This window comes from Balaenoptera borealis (assembly GCF_965194805.1).
Source record: "Balaenoptera borealis genome assembly, chromosome: 14".
In the NCBI taxonomy this organism is placed as follows: domain Eukaryota; kingdom Metazoa; phylum Chordata; class Mammalia; order Artiodactyla; family Balaenopteridae; genus Balaenoptera; species Balaenoptera borealis.
Window position 1 is genome coordinate 91,600,725 of NC_138875.1, and position 18,935 is coordinate 91,619,659.

Here is an 18,935-nt window from a genome sequence, read left to right on the forward strand (position 1 = left end):
CACGGGGCATGTACCTCTGGGGTGTTCCTCCAAAAAACCCAAATAACCTCAGTCTAATAACAAACAACAACAGACAAATTCAAATTAAGGGTCAGTTAGCAAAGCACCTGACCAGTATCGAAGTGTCCTGGTCATAAGAGACCGGAGAGACCAAGGGGCTGCCGGGCTGGAGGGGACTAAGGAGACAGGGCGCCCAAACGCGGTGCACAGTCCTGCAAAAAGTGGGGAATCCAAATACAGCTGTAGTTGAGTTACGGTGTGGTGCCAAGGTGACTTAATTCTGACAATTACACTGCGCTTTATAAAAGATCTTACTTAACATTAAGGGAAGCAGGCTGAAGGATATACAGGAATTCTCTGTTCTATTTTTGCAATCTTTCTGTCAGTCTGGGTATTACGCTGAAGGAGAATGTAGACTCAGGTAACTTTTGAGCATAGCATTTTCTGGACAGATGCTCAGGCTACAGAAAAACAATCTGAAGGTTGGAGACGGAGTGGCCTGAAGTCAGGAAGGGGAGCATGCCAGTGTGACAGCCAGCCCAGCCCCCTTTCCCAAATCCCCGTCGGAGCGGTGGCACGAGGAAGCCAAGCCCAGACGGTAGCCCCTCACTGGAGACGCAGGCTCACCTTGACCATGATGTTTAACATAGCCCCAGGGTAGGAGATGGTCACCTTGGGCTTTTTCACACTGGTCGTCTTGATGACAAAGTTTTCGGGGAAGCTGTTGGGCAGGACACACCATATTCCATCTGTGTCCAGCTCTAAGGGCCTCCTTCAGGGAAACAGAGAAATGAGGCCACATGGATGGTGGACATTGATGCCTACAGAGCAAGAACCCCACGCCAAGTCCTGACGGTGGACAAGGCTCCTCCTGGTCGTGAACCCACAGAACGAAACACCTGCCCATCTCCAGCTCTGTCTTCACCAACTTGCCCCTTCTCTCCCCCAGCCATCCGGCCTCCCCTACCAGGCCGTGCCCCACCCAGCCTCAGCAGCTGACCAAGTGCAGCACTCACCCGATCTGCTCAATCAGCTCCCGCGCCTGGGTGATAATGTTGGCCCCCGTGAAGCAGACGATGCCAGCCATCTCCATGGAGTACCAGCGGGCCCTGGGAGGGACAGTCACAGCAGAGGGGTGGGAGGGGCTCCCTCTAGAGGGTCGCTAGAGTTGGGGCTGGGAGGAGGGGACGTCTGAAGCAGGGAAGAACTAAGGTGGAATTTAGCTCTGTGCTGAGGACACTCCTCTGCTTCTACTTCAAGGTGCAGGGCTCTGCTCAGGAAAGTTCTGGAAGGATGCAGCATGCTGCCACTGCAACAGCTCACAACCTCAGCTAAGCAGGACTCTCAATACCAGCCAGATGGCCGTGTGTCCATGAGTCCCCTCCCACTCTCCCCAGCACGGTCTCATGCCTTCTCCGTTCTCCCAAAGCCCACTCTCATCCCCTGACTTCTCAGGGAAAACACCAGCCCACCTGGCTCAGTGTTCACACCAGGTCTCAGAGGTGTCAAGCGACCTGAGGCCAGGCCCTCCTACCCCAGGGAACTCTGCTCTGGTTCTAGCCCTGCTCTCAGCCCCTCCCTCTCTGCCATTAAAAAGCAGCAACAGATAATCAAGGCCTCTCCCCCTCAGACCAGTCCTTGGCCCCATCACCACCTTCCCCCTTCTCCAGGCCGCCATGCTGACCCTCCCAGTCTCCAACCACAGGGGCTAGGCCTCACCTTCGATCACCTGCTCTCCCGAGGCCCCCACCCACCTGGTTGTCAGTCCAATGGACACAGGCCCCACCTTGCCTCATCTCCCTTTGGCCCCCGACCCCGGGCACAGTCTCCATGGGGCTTTAGGACACCCGCTCCTGGCTTTCTCGACTTCTCAGAAGGCTTTATTTACACCCCTCACTAGTCGTATGCCAGAAACTCCCACACCGCTGTCTGCAGCCCAGGATGCTCAGAAGAACACGTCCAGCAGTACTGACCCCCTTGACGCCCAGGACCCTCTGAGTCCGCGTGACCTCCACCCCTACCCAACCTGCTCTCCCACATTCCTTGAACCGCGGCCCTGCCTCTCGCCTCTCACTCGTGCCCATGGGCCCCACGCATCTCAGCTCCTCCCTTCGTCCGCTAGCCCCATCGGCCCCACCAGGCACCCGGGCAGGAGCCTACCCCTTGCGCATGACGTAGCCGTAGAAGGAGTTGAGGATGCACTTGTGAGCCAGCTGCAGGGAGTCGTACAGGACCTCCATGTTCCTGCAGCGCTTTGCTTCCGCTGCCTCTCCCACCTCCACAGCCGCAGAGAGCTTCTTTCTCCACACCTGAGACCGGCACGGAGAGCTTCTTTTTCCACACCTGAGACCTGCACAGGCTGATCACCCCCCACTCTTCCAGCTCACATTCTCTATCGCCAGTGGCGCAAGGTTTACTATGTTGCAAATTTCCAGTCTATAGGAAACTTGAAAAAAAGTAGAGTGAAGACCATATGCAAGAGGGGCAAAAAAAAAAAAAAAAAAAAAAAAAGAGGGGCCACTGTTGATATTTTTTGCCATATTTCCTTTATTCCATTCTCTCTCTCTCTATTGGCACAAACAATGGAAAGATGTAGCTCTCATGACCGGAGCCCCCTAAATACTTCAGCATACCATTTCCAGGAACAAGAACATTCTCCTACGTAACCTCAATGCTATTATTACACCCGAGAAACTTAACATGGAAACAACATCAACTTGTTCCTCATAGGGTTGGCACGCTTGGTTCTCACCAATCCAGAATCACCTTCAATCTCGAACTGCCCCATGTAAGACAGATATCCTGAAAGGAGTTCTGAACACAAAGGAATATATCGATATTACATTTTTATTTTTTGTGAGACTAAGGACTAGGAGAAAATACTCTGACAGCAACAACTCACTTGGACACCTCAGACTTGGGGCAACTTCAGCCTCCTGGGACGGAACCCAGAACCTGGCCGCTAACTGGAGAAGGGGATGAAATCCACGCCTGAAGACCAGTGACAGAGGCAGGGGTTTTGCTCCACTAGAGGCCCAGGGGCTCCCAGTCCAAGTCCTGTTATTCCATTTACTCTCTTATTAATAGACTGGACAAGCTGAGTGACAGGGTCTCTCAAACTACGTAACTCACAAACCACTGACTGAAAGCAAGGTGCACGGCATTAGAGGAGACATCTTAGAATAACAATTTACCCCTTAGCCAATACTTATGAACAAACAACTGTTTACCAGACACCAGACCAAGCGGTGGAAGACGGACGCCGCACTGCTAACCAGGACTGTGTGCTACTGTAACTGGCTGCAAAGGAGATGCTCTCCTCACTGTGGTGGTGGTTACACAGCTGTATGCGTTTGTCAAAATCCATACAACTGCCCACCTGAAAGGGTCAGATTTATCCCACGTCAATGTTACCTCAACAAAGTAGACACAGCCACCAGGGAGGGTGACAGACAAGGACGCTCAGGGGCGTATGAACTCACTTCCTGCCTGAGCAGCATTTCTTTCCGTTTGCTAGGCTACATGCTGTCACAGTGGTCAAACACCAGACATTCTCCTTCCATCTCAGAACATTTCACCTTTACTCCCCCAGCTGATACCTTTTCAGTACCTAGAAGAGTGTCGGGCACATAACAGGCACTCAGTAAACGTGCTGAGTGAATGAAAGGCTTTCCAGGATTTGTATCACACGGGAAGACGTCAGGTTGTTAGTGCTGAGGGGGTGGGGAGGGGGCTCGCAGGACCCCCGGAACGCCCGGTGCCAGCCAGGGTCGGGGTGGGAGGCTCAACACGGTGACACCTGGCCCTCGTGTCCACACGGGCTGTACCTCCCGGGACGCTGAGCCTCAAAGAGGCCGATGGACAGCTCAGCCCCCAGCAGCTGTGAGGCTGGCGTTTGGCAGCTTAGCTCCCCCTGCTCCATCGAGATGAAGCGAGTCTCAGCTAACAGGAACTGTGGGGGGCTGGCGACACCGCACTGCCAGCTTCCGTGATGCGAATGGCCATCCTGACGTACCCTAGGACAAGAAGCCAGGCCCATCTGTGTCTTATTAACTAGGGAAACAAGAGCTACTCAGGAGGTCCCTAGTAAAAGCAACTGATAAAGAAATGCAAAGAAGGCCATAAATATTTCAGCAAATTCCTCGTCCAATGTGAGAAGAAATTTTTTTAAAAGTTTGGCATTAAAGAACAAAAAAAATTAAGATATTTATTGAGTGCCTACTATGTGCCAAGTAATATGTTAGACTCTAAAGAACAAGACAGACAGTCACTACACTTTCGGCACTCTGATGAGGCAGACAGATGAACAAGTAACTCAATAGTTTAATTAAAATAAAGTGAGAAGGTATGGTGGTTCCTCAAAAGATTAAAAATACAATTACCAGGACTTCCCTGGTGGTCCAGTGGTTACGATTCCACACTCCCAACACAGGGGGCCCGGGTTCGATCCCTGGTCAGGGAACTAGATCCCACACGCATGCCGCAACTAAGGAGCCAGCAAGCCTCAACTAAGACCCAGCACAACCAAATAAATTAATTAAAAATTTAAAAGTAAAATAAAATTTTTCTCCTTTAAGAAAAAAAAATACAATTACCATATGATTCAGCAATTCCACTTCTGGGTATATACCCAAAAGAACTGCAAGCAGGATCTCAAAGAGATGCCTCTACACGAGGGATGAATAATTCACAGCAGAAATATTCACAATACCTAAAACATGGAAGCAACCCAACTGTCCAGCGATGGATGACTGGACAAACAAAATGTGTTATGTCCATACAATGGAATATTATTCAGCCTTAAAAAGGAAATTCTGACATAAGCTACAACATGAACGAACCATGACGACATTAGGCTAAGAGAAATAACCTAGTCACAGAAGGACAAATCCTGTGGGACTCCACTTATATGAGGTCCCTAGAGTGACCAAAGTCCACAGAAGGTACAGAATGGAGGGTTATTGTTAAGGTAGTACAGAGTTTCATGTTGAAGAGTTCTGGAGAGGAATGGTGGTGATACGTGCACAACAATGTGAATTTGCTAAATGCCTGTAAACTGTACACTTTAAAATGTTAGATTTCATGTTGTGTATATTTTATCATAATAAAAAACCAAAAAAGTTAAAAATGATAATAATAAAGCACAATGACAACAGTCTATCAAGGCAGGGTGGGATGACTCACTGAGTCTAGCAGTGAAGGAAGGTCTCTCAGAAAAAAATGATTTGCTTAAATAGAACACAATTGCTTGTTGATATTACAACTGAGGTATTGCTACGTATTTCTATGTATTTCCCTTAATCCTACTGGATCAAACATGTCAGTAAAAACACTCCCCTCACTCCTCCTGGTCAGAGGTCGGCTAAGTAAAGGGCCACGTGGTGTGTACTGTACACGTGCAGGCCTCAGTTTCTGCTGCTCCCTCCCTGCTGCGGGCAAATGCAGCTCAGTTCCAATAAAACTTTATTTATAAAAATGGCTGGCCCAGCCATAGTTTCCTGACCCCCTGCTCTAGATAATGACTTTAAAAGCAATCATTCAGAATAGTTGCAAGGCCCCAGGCCCTTAATTCTTCAAAGTTAAATACAACTGCACATTTATTGTCTGAATGCAGGTACCAGCCCAGAGGTGGGGAGTAACACATCTAGACAGCGCCAAGCAAGGATTTTCACCTCAGAAACTAGACTCTGTTCCGACCTCACAAAGGTCAGGCTCACCTTGTGGAGACCTTTGAACTCGTAGCGCCTGTCCCGAAAGGCACGCACTGTGTCCACATAGAAGGAGTTCTCCCGCTGGCAGATGGTGGTGAGACGTTCTTCCACCTTGGTCACGTGGATTTTCTTGTATGCCTTCCGGCAGTAATCTGAGGCACAATTGAGAGTGGGGGGCATGTGAGACTCCACACAGCAGACAGGCCTCCTGGACACAGCCAAGAAAGCTAGGCAATGGATGCCAACAAACGTGGCTTTTTAGGTTAATGCAAAGGAGCAGAAAACTCAGAAAGACGTGTGCTAGTGAAGCATATGAAAGAAACGGCAGCCCCGTATGAATGGACCAAACACGTGAAGACCACAGGAAGGAGGGTCTGGTAGCTGAACATGCACTGAAGGATAAATGACAAAAAGAAGCCTATAGGAAGAACTAGTTCACAGTGGTCTCATCTAGTTCAACAACTGGGTCGACTGACCTCAAGGTGTGACACACCAACACAGCCCAACGAAGACTCAAAAGTCAGAGAAAACGCAGTCTGTGGAGATGTGCGCTGGCCCAACCGCTCACCTGCCAGCCTCCGCTTCTCGTATTTAGCCTGCTCCTCGCGGGACAGCTCGTGAAAGGCCCGGGCTGGGCCCTCTGGGGTCAAGGGAGGGAACTTCTCTGACTCCAGCTGGTGCTGGATCCGATGATACTCGCTGCGACTGGCTGGCACTGGGAGGGGTGATGGGAAGAGAGTCTGTGATAGAGGCCCAGCCACCGCTCCCTGCTGAGCAGCACCACCCAGGGCGGACACTCACTGAACTCGCCCCTCCACTGCCAGGACATCTTCCTCTGGCAGTTTGCTCCAGGCTTGTTGAAGTCACAGGCAGCACAGGTGGCCTCATCCACCATGGCAGAGGGCTGTGAGGGGATAGGAAGGGAACAATTAGGGTTTGGGCAAAAGAGCTTGATTCTGATGTGAGAATCTCTCTCACCTGCAGGCGGTTCGTCAAGATGATGTTGGGGTACATGGCCCCCACGTCCAGGTGGTAGATAAGGGGACACTCAATTCGGTTAGGAACGTCTTTCAGGGAGGTGAGCTTGGTCTTAATCTGATCACACACCTACAGAGAAAGGGGAAAGAAGTGGAGGCTGGCGACCAAGACGAAAACTGGAGACTGGACAGAGTGACAGAGAAAGCACCATGGGTCGCAGACAGACGACAGATACCAACACCAGGCCCTGGAGGTGCAGGGGACTTGCAAGAAAAGACAGGACAGCATCACGGGAAGCAGCAGCCTCCACCCCAAAGAACTCTGGGGGTCGGGAGAAAAGCGCAGAGTCTGTGGCCTCACATGGCACAGCCCGTCTGCTATCAAGTAGGGGACCCAGCTAGATTATCAAGAGCCACAATTCCTGGGTGCCCCGAGTGCCCCCATGGTGCAGGCGTGTGCCACAACATCAACATGCCAGCAATCCCTCATCTGATGGATGCGAAGTTTCAAGAGGTTAGTATGGGCTCAAGGACGGGCCCTCTTAGACCAAACACCTGCTCTGAACTGTGACGCTTGACTGTTTCCAGCATTACTTTATAAACCAATGAATCAGATTCTGTTTCCAGCCAAAGCTATTAGCTTAAAAACCCTCCTAATGCCAAACACCTAGAAATCCTAAATGAAATGTGAAAACTATCCCTGTAAATGCAATTCTGAGCTTCTAAGTCATCCCCAGAGAGCAAAAGTGACGAGCAGACTCAAAACCAGAGCAGTGAGTTGACTCAATGGGTGCCTGGCAGGGCAGGGCCGGGCCCTGGGCTGGGGTCCCCAAGACCATCCCCAGGTTTGGTGACTCACAGGGAAAAGACACAGAGCTCAATCAGCAAAGGAAAAAGGCGCTTGCGGAGGAGCCCAGGCTCAAGCTTGGGTGAGCTGAATTCTTCCAGCATCAAGCTGTGACAACACATGAGAAGTGCTATCTCCCAGGGAAGCTCGTGGAGACCCAGTGCCCAGGGTTCTTACTGGGGGCCATTCACGTAAGCAGCTCTGCCTGCATGGACCAAAACCCGGACTCCCAGAAGGAAAGCAGGTGCTCAGCACAGACCACCTTGTTTGCACAAGCAACCTGAGCGTCCGTGAGGCCTTCCTATCAGAGGGAAGCGAGAAACCTCCTGGAACCCGGGTTCCCAGATGCCGGCCAAGGGCAGCCGAGCAGCAGGCCTTGCTGAGGTCAGCGGCCTCAGGCCTGTGCTGTGAGCTCTTTCCTTCACACTTCTCATGCCTCCTCAGGGAGGGGCAAGCTACACACAACAGGGAGACAAAACACAGAGCCCCAAATAAAGGCAGGATTCTCAAAGGCCGCCTCCATAAAAGAATAAACTAGAACAAGTCTGCTCACCAAAACCATGTGCATTCTGGGCTCTGGGCAAAGAAAGCATCTTCCCTGAGCATCTGTCATCACGGGTGCTAAGAGGTCTGTGATTTGCATTAAACTCTCCACTAAGACTGAGACCCTCCAGCCAAGGAACCAGATAAGAAGGGACATCAGGCCTGTGTCACTTTTGTGGAATCAGGAAGAAACTGTAAAATTACCTGACAGTCCTCCTACTGAAGAGGAATTCACATTCCAAAACTGCAGAACATGGGGAAAAAACACCCACCATGACTGAGAGCAGACACAGTGGGAGGAGACCCCTGAGAACGTCAGAGGAGTAACCTCCTGGAGTAAACATGCTAAAATGAGGCTAATTAAAGACAATAAAGAGCAAAAATCTAAAACACAGGAAGAGAAACAAGAAAGACCTACTGTATAGCACAGGGAATTATATTCAATATCCTGTAATAACCTATAATTGAAAAGAATATGAAAAAAAAATATATATATATAGGGAATTCCCTGGTGGTCCAGTGGTTAGGACTCTGCACCTCTACTGCAGGGGCATGGGTTCAATCCCTGGTTGGGGAACTAAGATCCTGCAAGCCACGCGGCACAGGCAAAAAAAAAAAAAAAAAGATTATATACATATGTACATATATATATATATAAAACTGAATCACGTTGCTGTACACCTGAAACATTATAAATCACTATACTTCAATAAAAAATTAAAATTAGAAAATAAATAAAACATAGGAAGAGAAAAAGTCCACTTTAAAGAAATAAAGCACATTTGAAAAAGAACCAACAGAGCTTCTAGAAATAAAAATATTGTCCTAAAAAACAAAAACAGTCACTGAAACTATAAAAGGCTAAACAGGCTTCTGATAGCCATGTATTTTTGTTTTATTTTTATTTTTATTCACTCCCCAAATGTAACACCTAGTTAAACCAGAACATTAGGTATGTACTTATTTGATAAGTTCATTTTATCCAAAATGTATGCAACACTAAAATTTGAGAACTACTGTATTTAGGAGTTATTCTAATATTCATTAGATAATTTAATTTAATACACTGGCATTCTTAGACAAGCTGGCTAAAAAAAAAAAAACCTTTAGATCTGGGGTCGGCAAACCTCTGTGAAGGACCAGATAATAAATACTTCAGGTTTTGTGGCCACAGTCTATCACATATTTTTTTTTACAACATTTAAAAATATGAACACCATTCTTAGCTTGCTGACTGTACAAAAACAGGCCTTATGGGCTATAGTTTGCCAATCTCTAAACATTCAAGTATAAACTGGAAAACATCTAAATTATGCAAAAATTAACCAGAAGAAAAACATTAATCAGAAGGGTAGCCATCTTTTATGAAATACATTAACTGTGGTAAAGTCACATTAGAAAATCACTTGAATGCAAAATTGCCCTTAGTATTAAAAAGTTCCTTAAAACCCTCCAAAGGAGTCAAACTCCAACTAGTAAGGAAAAAATGACTAAAAGGAATATCTATCAAGTAGAACAGGAAATACCAGAAACATAATACTTATTGTTTCTAACAATCTCAGGCAAATGAGCCATTCGGAGAACAATCCCCCATCCATCTCTGTGCTAAGGCAAGCTCTGAAATGCTGCTCTGGAGGGAAGATGAGACGACCCAAGTAAGGGGCGGAAGGCTGGGATGACACCTGGACAGGCCAGACGTCGCTGTGAGCCCCCAGCTGACCCCTCCCACCAGCTGTCATCATATCACTGCCCGGATGATCACTCAGGAACAAAAAGGTGAACCTGCTGCCCTTCCCCTAAAGACCCTGGGCCACCCTATAGAGGAGTTTCAGGGACTTTGGAGACAGCTACGAAGACGTGCTACCTGTCACCCAGAAAGAGTTCACATCCAGATTCACTAAGGTGTCTGGAGTCCCTCCAGTTAGCGTACCTTAAGCCTCACTCCTCACTCATTTCATTGGTTCTTGGACGTGAAAGTAGTCTCTTTTGGGAACTCCCTGGCGGTCCAGTGGTGAGGACCCAGTGCTCTCACTCCCAGGGGCCTGGGTTTGACCCCTGGTCGTCTGGGAACTAAGATTCCGCCTGCTGCGCCCACCCCCACACCAGCCCCGCAAAAAAGAAAGTAGTAATTTTGTTCAAGTTGTTCTTTAACTCCTATTTGTTATTCAGCCCAGACTCTCTTCTTCCCAAGTTGGTTCATGGAGAGTTCCCAAAGTACATGACAGCTGCAGCTGACAAGAGCTGCACAGTACTTCATAGTTTGCAGAGCATGTGCACACGTTCTTCTTTGAATTTTGCCTGGTGAATCTGTTACAAGGCGTTTCTTGAAATCAATCCTAGAACTGGTAAGAACTGCAAAGTACTGAAGTAGTTGAATACGTTAAAGTGTTGAGCAGGACCGGACAGAGACCCAAGATGTGCCGCATCCAAAGGAACAGGACAGCAAAGTGGGAGGTGCCTAGGGCCTCCAGTCATGTGACGCACTTTGCATATGGCGTTTTCTAACCATTATGTGATGGACTTTACAGTCACTGTATTCTGCCCTGTAATTTGTAGGAACTCCTACCATCATTTTTTAAAGTCTCTTGACAATAAAAAGTAAAAATCCTCCAATGGCTCCTCACTGCCTACAAAATACAGTTCAGGTGAACTGGCACGAAACCCTTCACTTGCCTTCCTCGCTCCCACATCACACCACTTTGTCCCGAAAGCCTTCGCCATCTCTGTGAAATTCTCCCACCTCACCAAGTCGAGTCACTCACTGCGAGCACCACGCTCTCCTGTCCTAACTAGACCGGACCAGGCCCCGTGTCCTCTGTCTCGGCGCCCAAGCGCCACCACACAATAGGTGCACAATAAACATGCCGATGAAAGAAGCCAATGTGCAAGGCGAGGCGTGTAAGCAGACCGTCCCCTCTCCAGCCCCCCGCGCATTACCTCTTGGAAGTTGGTGACCTGCTCCATGGGCACCTTCTCCTCTTCCTCGATGGCGTGACGCATGGTCTTCTCCACCCGCTGCAGCAGGAAGTCAAAGGCAGCAGGATTCTAACACAAACAACCGAGAGGCCGTGAGTAAGAGAGGAAAATGCCCTCGCACCAAGCAACCTGCCTCAGGTGGGACGCTACAATGAGAACGCTCCAGGAGCCAAGTGCTCGCCCTACAGCACCCTAAACGGCAGGCCAGACAAAGGACGGCTGGCGAGGGGCCCACGGGGCGAGGGCTTTATTTCAGCCCTTGTGGGCTGGGTCCCTCCTGGGTCCGCCCACAGCTCTGGCGGGAAGAGGCCCAGCTTCAGGAGCCTCGGGGGGGCGCACCATCCGGAACCGGCAGGGGATATCGCTGCGGAACACGCCCGACTCCAGGGCTTCCACGTGGCCACCCACGTAGGTCTCGGCGTCCAGCACGTGGCCATCTTCTGTCAGCTTGCTGAACTCTGGCTCCTGCTTGTTGGGGAAGACGATGTTGGCGTGGAAGGCCTGTACCATCAGCAAGGCCTCACACAGCGTCCCGGAGCCCTTCCGCAGCACCTACGGCGGAAATGCCAGGCTTCCAGCCAAACAGCAAAATCCAATGGCTGCGTCCGCATCAGCGGCCTGGGACCACCCCTGGCAGGCAGCGGGCCGGGAGAGGCACTGACCTCGTCGGGCTCCATGGGGATAATGGTGCACAGGGCGAATATGAAGGGGTGGACGTACTTCATGTACAGGTAGTACGTGGCCACCGCGTCTGACACCGAGTAGGTGGCCAGCGTCTAAGGACAGAGTATCAGAGAGTAAGGTCAGTGAGGCGCCCAGCAGGCCACCACCCCCAGCTGAAGGGCAACTCAGCGAGGCAGTGCACGTGCCTGGGGCTGCTCAGTGGCCATCCGGCACATGTCCTCGGGGTCCAGTTCCACGGGGTCATAGCCCAGCTTGGCTTTGGCAGCTGCTTTGAGGTTGTGGCTGCCCACGGGAAGGTAACTGTCCCTCTTCACCCACCTGGGAATGAGAAAGAGAGCAAAAGCCAGAGATGATTCTGAGACGAAGCCCAGGAACCTGTGAGAGGCTGCAAAGCTGGACACACCACAGGAAGATGCAGGGTCCTGATGGGTATCCCAAACATCTCCAAGGCGTCACGTGGTGCAGGCCCCTTGTGAAAAGCTTTCACCCGGATCCAGTCAATTTCAGACAAACCCACAAACAAGGAGATGCCAGAGCCAGTCCTACGGCCTTCCTCTCAGCCTCACAGAGAAATACAAAGGTGAGCAGGCAGGAACCTGCACCCTCCGGCCTTCTGGATCCCTCCACAGCTTGTCCCCTCTACAGGTGCCACCAGGCTCTGCCCGGCTCTGCCCCGCTCTCCCCGCCCCTCACACCCTGTTGTCAAACTCCCCTCATCCTCTTGCACCATCCCTTCAGCACAGAAACGCTCCAGGCCACCTCGTGCCCATCGCCACCTCTTCCCCATGACACACACCGCTGTCTCTCTAGGACCCACGTCTTCTTACTGGCAGCATCCAATCTCACCTTCCTTGGCCTCCCTGCCCTGTGGGCCATCCTCTCCCTCAGAAATGCCCCGCTGGGGCCTCCCTGGCACTGCTGCCTCCACTGAGGGTGCCCGCTTCTCTTTTACTTCTCTTCTTGAGAATCTATCAACTATCACTTTTTTTTTTTTTTTTTTTTTTACCACATCATGGTGCCCCACAGTCTCCAGGCCCTCCATGTGGGTAGGGCTCCCAGGCCTGCCTCCACTCGGAACCCGAGCTCTGTCCTATTGCCCCATGAGCCCACCCCAAGCCCTGAGAACCAGAGCTTCCCACGCCTCCTGCACCTGCCCCCAAATCTACAGATCCCCAAGTCCTCGGCTCTCAAATACCTCTAGTCCAGCCCTCTTCACTCCTGTGCACGTTATGACCCGGCCTGCCCCTTCAATCCACAGGCCATAACATCAGGGCTAAAGAGAAAATGCATCAGTGGCTCCCCACGACCACCAAGATAAAAGCCCCTCGCCACCAGGCACGGAAAGCCCACGAGGCCTCCTTCCACTCCAGCCTTGCCTCTCGACACTGGGCCACCTTGCACACTTGTCCTCAGCCTGGACACCCCAGCCTGCCTGGACACCATGCACGAGCCCGACTACCACACCCAACCTCGTGTGGGAAGCCAGGCGCCTCCACGAGCTCCCATAGCACCGGGCCTCACTCTACCAGGTCTTTCTTTCTGGTCTGGTTTCCACACCCTGAGGACCAGTGCTCAGCATGTGTTTGCTGACTGAATGAATGATGAACAAATGATGAAAGACACATCCCGGGACCTGGGCAGAGCCGGCAGCCACTGTCCTCTCAGATGATGGGAGCTACTTCTTGTGGACAGGACCAGCGTGTGCGAGAAGGGAACCTTGGACCTCACTCACAGAAAGCCCTCATGAGACACTGTGACCAGCCGCCAGGTGAGCTGTGGGGCCTACCTGAGACAGTCCATGTGGATGCATTGGGGTGCTTTGTACTCCCCCTGGCTGTCCTTCTGGAACCCAATCTCCTGGTACATGCTCAGTCCATGGACCGCTGCTCTGGCCTCCACAAACGGCCTAATGACGAGAGGATGGACAAGCACATGGGGCAGTGAGTCTCTAGTTCCTACAGACAGGGAAGACTGCCCCCAGGGGATGCCCCACACGATCTCCTCTCAAACGGAGTGAGGAGCCCACCCGTGCCACCCAGCGGTGCTCCTCCTCCCCCTCCCTCCCCTCCCCTCCCCTTTTCTGACTCACCAGTCGAAAAAGTCCCCATTATAGGTGACCATGATGTTGGGTTTGGTCTCCTGGATGTGTTCGAACCATCTTTGGATTAGATGAACCTGAATTCAACAAATCTTAGCGGTCAGAGGGTTGCTTTTACTCTCCTTCAAGCGATTTCCAGGCAGCTCTCCAAAGCTGAGGAGCAGCAACCTCACATGAGCCTGTTATTTCCAACCCAACGGGGCCTCCAGGTGAATGAGGACCAGCCACTGGGGACTGAGTCCAGCTGCTGCTATGATTAAAGGAATGCCGAGGGCTAAGAGGGTCACCAGGCCCGCCTCCCCTTCCCACTCTACCCCAAACATCAGGCAGTTTCCCAAGTGACACCTCTACCTCATCAGGCGCATTGAAGACATAGAAGGGCCCTTCATATTCTGGCTTGGGGGTGAATTCGAAATCTTCTATATCTTCTGAGACAATCTCCCTGTTGGTGATGAGGTAGCCCTGGGAAGTTCATTAGCAGTTAGTATGAGTTAGAGACACAAAGCCAAAGACACACCTCTCACACGCAGCCCAGAGACTCTCACTACAAAATCTCTGCAGCAACTTGAAGCGCCCTGGCTTTCCCAAGAAGAGACACGCGACCTAATCCTCAGATTTGCCTGGAAGGCAGAGCGTGGCTGGATGTCAGAACAGGTTCTGTGGACTCCACTCACTCATTATTCACAAAAACAGTACTAACCAAGGGTGGACACTGTTCTGGTTTGGGGACCAGCTATGGTCCTTGTTCACAGAGAGCTTACATCCCAGAAGGCACCACTCACCTGACCATCAATCATATAGGAAATCATCATAATCTGATCAGTCTCAGCATCGGGAAACTTGAGGGGCAGTTTGGTCGTCTCAATGTCAAATGCTAAAACCACAGGGTCCTGAAGGGACAAAATGTAGCATTAAGTCGGCCACAAACCAAGCTGAGCTCTGGAGACCCTGTGGTCCTCTTGACACCCACCACCTCCACCTCTACTGCCAGTTACTAAAAGCAGGAGTCAAGCTGCTGTGGGGAAAGGTTCAGGAGGAAGTGGGGCTGGCATCTTGGGGATGAAGGACCTATGTCCAGAATACCATGATGATATGAAAACTTAAACGTATGAGAAAATGCTAGAGTAGCTGTTCACAGGAGAAGTCTAGAATTACAGAACACGTGAGTCTCAAAGCTCTTTAAAATGCACCACTCATTTTGTCCTTTATGACAACCCTGACAAGAGATTATGATACAGAACTGACAACTTCACCTTGGATGTGAGAAAACAGAGTATAGACTTTCCCAAGATCACAAAGCTGTCCCCAAACCAGTTATGAATCCATTTTTCAACGTATCACTTTACTATTAACCACCCAAAATGGAAGTCAGAGCTTTCCCTCAAATGTTCCGATCCAGCCTAGCTCAAATACTGACGTCACGTGATGATGTATGTGTGCAAAGTGAAATTATACTGTCAGGTCAAAAACTGATGGAAAAAACAATTACCCCATAATTTTTTTAAGAAGGTATTTGAGGAAAAAGAAGCAAACAAATCTCTGAATCAAATTCACCTTTCAGCGCAGAATTCACTCTCCAAAAACAACTGGAAAGTTTAGGATGGAAGAAAGGCAAGTGGTACTTACGGGTCGTTCAACAAGGTCATCGCGGCGGGCAATTTCCACTGGAAAGGCACTTCCTCGGTACCGGACATTGTACCAGTGAGCCTGCAAGACGTGTGGTGCATTAACTAAAGACTTCTACGTCTGTCCAAGGAAGTCAACTCTATGGATCTATCCTTCAATATCACCTCCTGGCTATCAGGAACTGCCCACATGCAACAGCCCACTCACCACATGGATCTTCAGGTCGATGGAGAGGCGGATGTGGTAGGGCACGTCGTACTCTCGCATGTCCACAATGTTGTCCAATTGGTCAGCAATCTTCTTAGAGGCTTCCTCTTCATCAGTAATCACACTGCCCCCTCGCAGAACACTGCAAAATAAAGACAGCAGCTCTTTCAACTATGCTCCGCTAGGGGCTGGAGTGGGGAAGACCAGTGTCCATACAATGAAAACACTAAAGTTTTACAAGGTGGCTGAGATGATCAGGACAGGCCCTTCGTAAGGAATGACCTTGGATGACCCCCACCCCAAGCAGCAGGCCACAGACACAAGGAAGTTCAGTATACTTAGGACATTCATTTTATAGGATATAAGTTACACCCCATTTAAAAGAGCAAAGAAAGGAAACTGTTACCTGGGAGGCATGTCTACAGATGTGACCCACCCTCACTGAGCTTACTTCTTCATCAAGAAAAAGAGGATGACAGTAACAGGCCCACCCTGCAAGAGCGTCATGAGGTACTAGCCACTAAGCTGTCGGCATGGTGAAGTGACAGGTAAACAGTGACTATTTCTGTATCATAATTATTCTTACCATATCCAAGAGGGAATCACTGTCACTAGAATATTCACTCCAATATCAGCCCACTAAGCTTCCAAATACCGAATGGACTATTAAGGGGGGAAAGAAAGGCAATGGGTTTTAGAGAAGGCAGGCCTCTGGGGACTCGGTCTCTGGTTACAACTTGCAATATTCTGAAAAGTAATTAATGGGCCACTGTTGGGGGGTAGTGTGCAGAAATGCTCAGGGTCCCAAACTGATCTACTTTTGTCAGAGAATACAATTAGTTCTTCTGAAGTCATCTTAACTTTTTGTGTGCCTTTTTTTAAAATTGAAGTAGAGTTGATTTACAATGTTGTGTTAATTTCTGCAGTACAGCAAAGTGATTCAGTTATACATATATAAACATTCTTTTAAAAATTCTTTTCCATTATTATTTATCACAGGATATTAAATATAGCTCCCTATGCTATACAGTAGGTCTTATTGTTTACGTATTCTATATATAATAGTTTGCATCTGCTAGCCCCAAACTCCCAATCCATCCCTCCCCCCCACCTCCCCCTTGGCAACCACAAGTCTGTTCTGTATGTCCGTGAGTCTGTTTTTGTTTCATAGATAAGTTCATTTGTGTCATATTTTAGATTCCAAATTATAAGTGATATATAGTATTTTCTTTCTCTTTCTGACTTACTTCACTTAGTATGATAATCTCTAAGTCCATCCATACAGCTGCAAATGGCATTATTTTATTCTTTTTTATGGCTGAGTAGTATTCCACTGTATATATGTACCACATCTTCTTTATCCATTCATCTGTCGATGGACATTTAGGTTGTTTCCATGTCTTGGCCGTTGTGAATCGTGCTGCTATGAACATAGGGGTGCATGTATCTTTTGGAATTATGGTTTTGTCCAGATATATGACCAGGAGTGGGATGGCTGGGTCACATGGCACTCTATTTTTTAGTTTTTAGTGAAACCTCCATATTGTTCTCCATAATGACTGCACCAATTTACATTCCTACCAACAGTGTAGGAGGGTTCCCTTTTCTCCACACTCTCTCCAGCATTTGTTATTTGTAGACTTTTTAATGATGGCCATTCTGACTGGTGTGAGGTGGTACCTCACTGTAGTTTTGATTTGCATTTCTCTAATAGAGATGTTGAGCATCTTTTCATGCGCCTGTTGGCCATCTGTGTGTGGAAGTCACCATAACTTTTAATTAGCCAAGATTTCTTCTTAACCTCTTACCCTGTTTCTTATTACTGTTGCTGTCTAAATATTTAATGAACAGTGTTTGTTGTTCTATATTTAAATTTCTCTGTATAATACCCAGGGATCTCTGAAGAAGATGTGCTATGTAAATCTAGGTATTTAATAAAATTTGCAGACATCTTAACACTTACTAAAAACCATGAAAACAGACTGTGTTAAGATGGTGGGATTAGAAATCTAAAATGTCTACTGTTACAGCAACTCAATTTGGAGCCACAAATCTACCCTCTATGTAAGAAAAGAGGAACAGCTAAAATACAACCTGGGAATCCACCATTTCTTTAACACAAAGGGAACATATAAGAAAGTCTACCTAATTGCTCAAAATTGTTTCCACATTGAATGGAGCCAATCATTAAGGTAATTTTATTGCTGAGTTTTCCCACCTCCTACGCATCTTGTAAACTTAGGAAAAACGGGCCACAGTCCTTGTGGACTGACTGGCTGCTCTGCTTATGTGAATGAAGCTTACCTGGTGAGCATAGCCGTATAGGCATCACTGGCGTGGCCCTGCTCCCGGTTTTTCTTCACAGCAGGGGAGATCTCCTTCCTCACTTTGACAAGGTCCTCCACGGTGTTGAAGGACAGCTTAATGTAATTTCGTTTCAAACCAACCAAGTGATTTGGCTACAGAGTGAAGAGATGGTGCTCATGAGTTCAAAGAGAAAAAAATACTATACTGGGGAGAGAAAATAAGGCGAGACGATTCAAAGGTAAATAAATGATTTGAAGAGTTGGCAACTCCAAAGCACCTTGTTCAACTCTGCATGTGGCACCAACTATGCCACTAGAGTTCTCTAAGAGGATACAGGGACAGTCACCAAAGCCCATCATCTATACTGTCCCACAGGTGCGGAACTTGTCCTCTTCCCATCTCACCCCATGGGCAGGGTGGACCCGGCCTCATTTACCCTGAAAGGGCTGGGTGATACTCACCAAGTCCAGATCCTCTTTAGGGACAGTCTCTACTTTAGCAATTTTACCCTGAAACTTCTTAGAGAGAAAAGACGAAACTTCTCGCTCACAACCCTAAATCAGGATCAGAATGAAAGGACTTCCCATTAGTAAAGTCTATTTCCTTCCTTGCTTATTTCTCTTGAAGCCTCTTTATTTCCAGTTTTGAATCCCCCCACAAAACGAGGCACTGGTCGTTTGACCTGATGCCATGAACCACAGACTTACCTTTCTGGTTGCAATGTAGAAATATGGCTTATAGGGCAAGGCCACCTGCAAGAGTCACAACCCATTCAGGGGTGATGAGAAAGAAAAAAGGAAGAAAAATGAAGACAGGCTGTTTGCTGTTATACCCTGATATAGCCTAGCCTAGATCCAATGCATCCTTGACTTTGACATATCTTAAGAGAGACAGTGCAATAGAAAATTAGGACCTGCACATATCACAGGGGCAAGAGTCTAAGAGACACAATGCTGCTC

At 48.8% G+C, this 18,935-nt stretch overlaps 1 protein-coding gene across 4 annotated transcripts in view; it reads right to left on the reverse strand.

The window, feature by feature from the left end:
• POLE (DNA polymerase epsilon, catalytic subunit) overlaps positions 1-18,935 on the reverse strand; it is a 55,233-nt gene that overhangs the window by 30,348 nt on the left and 5,950 nt on the right. For all 4 annotated transcript variants that reach the window (XM_082355369.1, XM_082355367.1, XM_082355368.1 and 1 more), the window contains exons 4-23: positions 18,684-18,728; positions 18,438-18,530; positions 17,974-18,128; positions 15,670-15,811; positions 15,463-15,543; positions 14,619-14,726; positions 14,188-14,298; positions 13,828-13,913; positions 13,525-13,644; positions 11,924-12,056; positions 11,717-11,830; positions 11,394-11,606; positions 11,016-11,123; positions 6,690-6,818; positions 6,513-6,615; positions 6,280-6,426; positions 5,718-5,863; positions 2,161-2,309; positions 1,017-1,109; positions 628-772 (exon numbers count right to left, since the gene is read on the reverse strand). In XM_082355369.1, coding sequence (XP_082211495.1) covers positions 628-772; positions 1,017-1,109; positions 2,161-2,309; positions 5,718-5,863; positions 6,280-6,426; positions 6,513-6,615; positions 6,690-6,818; positions 11,016-11,123; positions 11,394-11,606; positions 11,717-11,830; positions 11,924-12,056; positions 13,525-13,644; positions 13,828-13,913; positions 14,188-14,298; positions 14,619-14,726; positions 15,463-15,543; positions 15,670-15,811; positions 17,974-18,128; positions 18,438-18,530; positions 18,684-18,728 — 2,421 coding nt within the window. The remainder of the gene's footprint in view (positions 1-627; positions 773-1,016; positions 1,110-2,160; positions 2,310-5,717; positions 5,864-6,279; positions 6,427-6,512; positions 6,616-6,689; positions 6,819-11,015; positions 11,124-11,393; positions 11,607-11,716; positions 11,831-11,923; positions 12,057-13,524; positions 13,645-13,827; positions 13,914-14,187; positions 14,299-14,618; positions 14,727-15,462; positions 15,544-15,669; positions 15,812-17,973; positions 18,129-18,437; positions 18,531-18,683; positions 18,729-18,935) is intronic.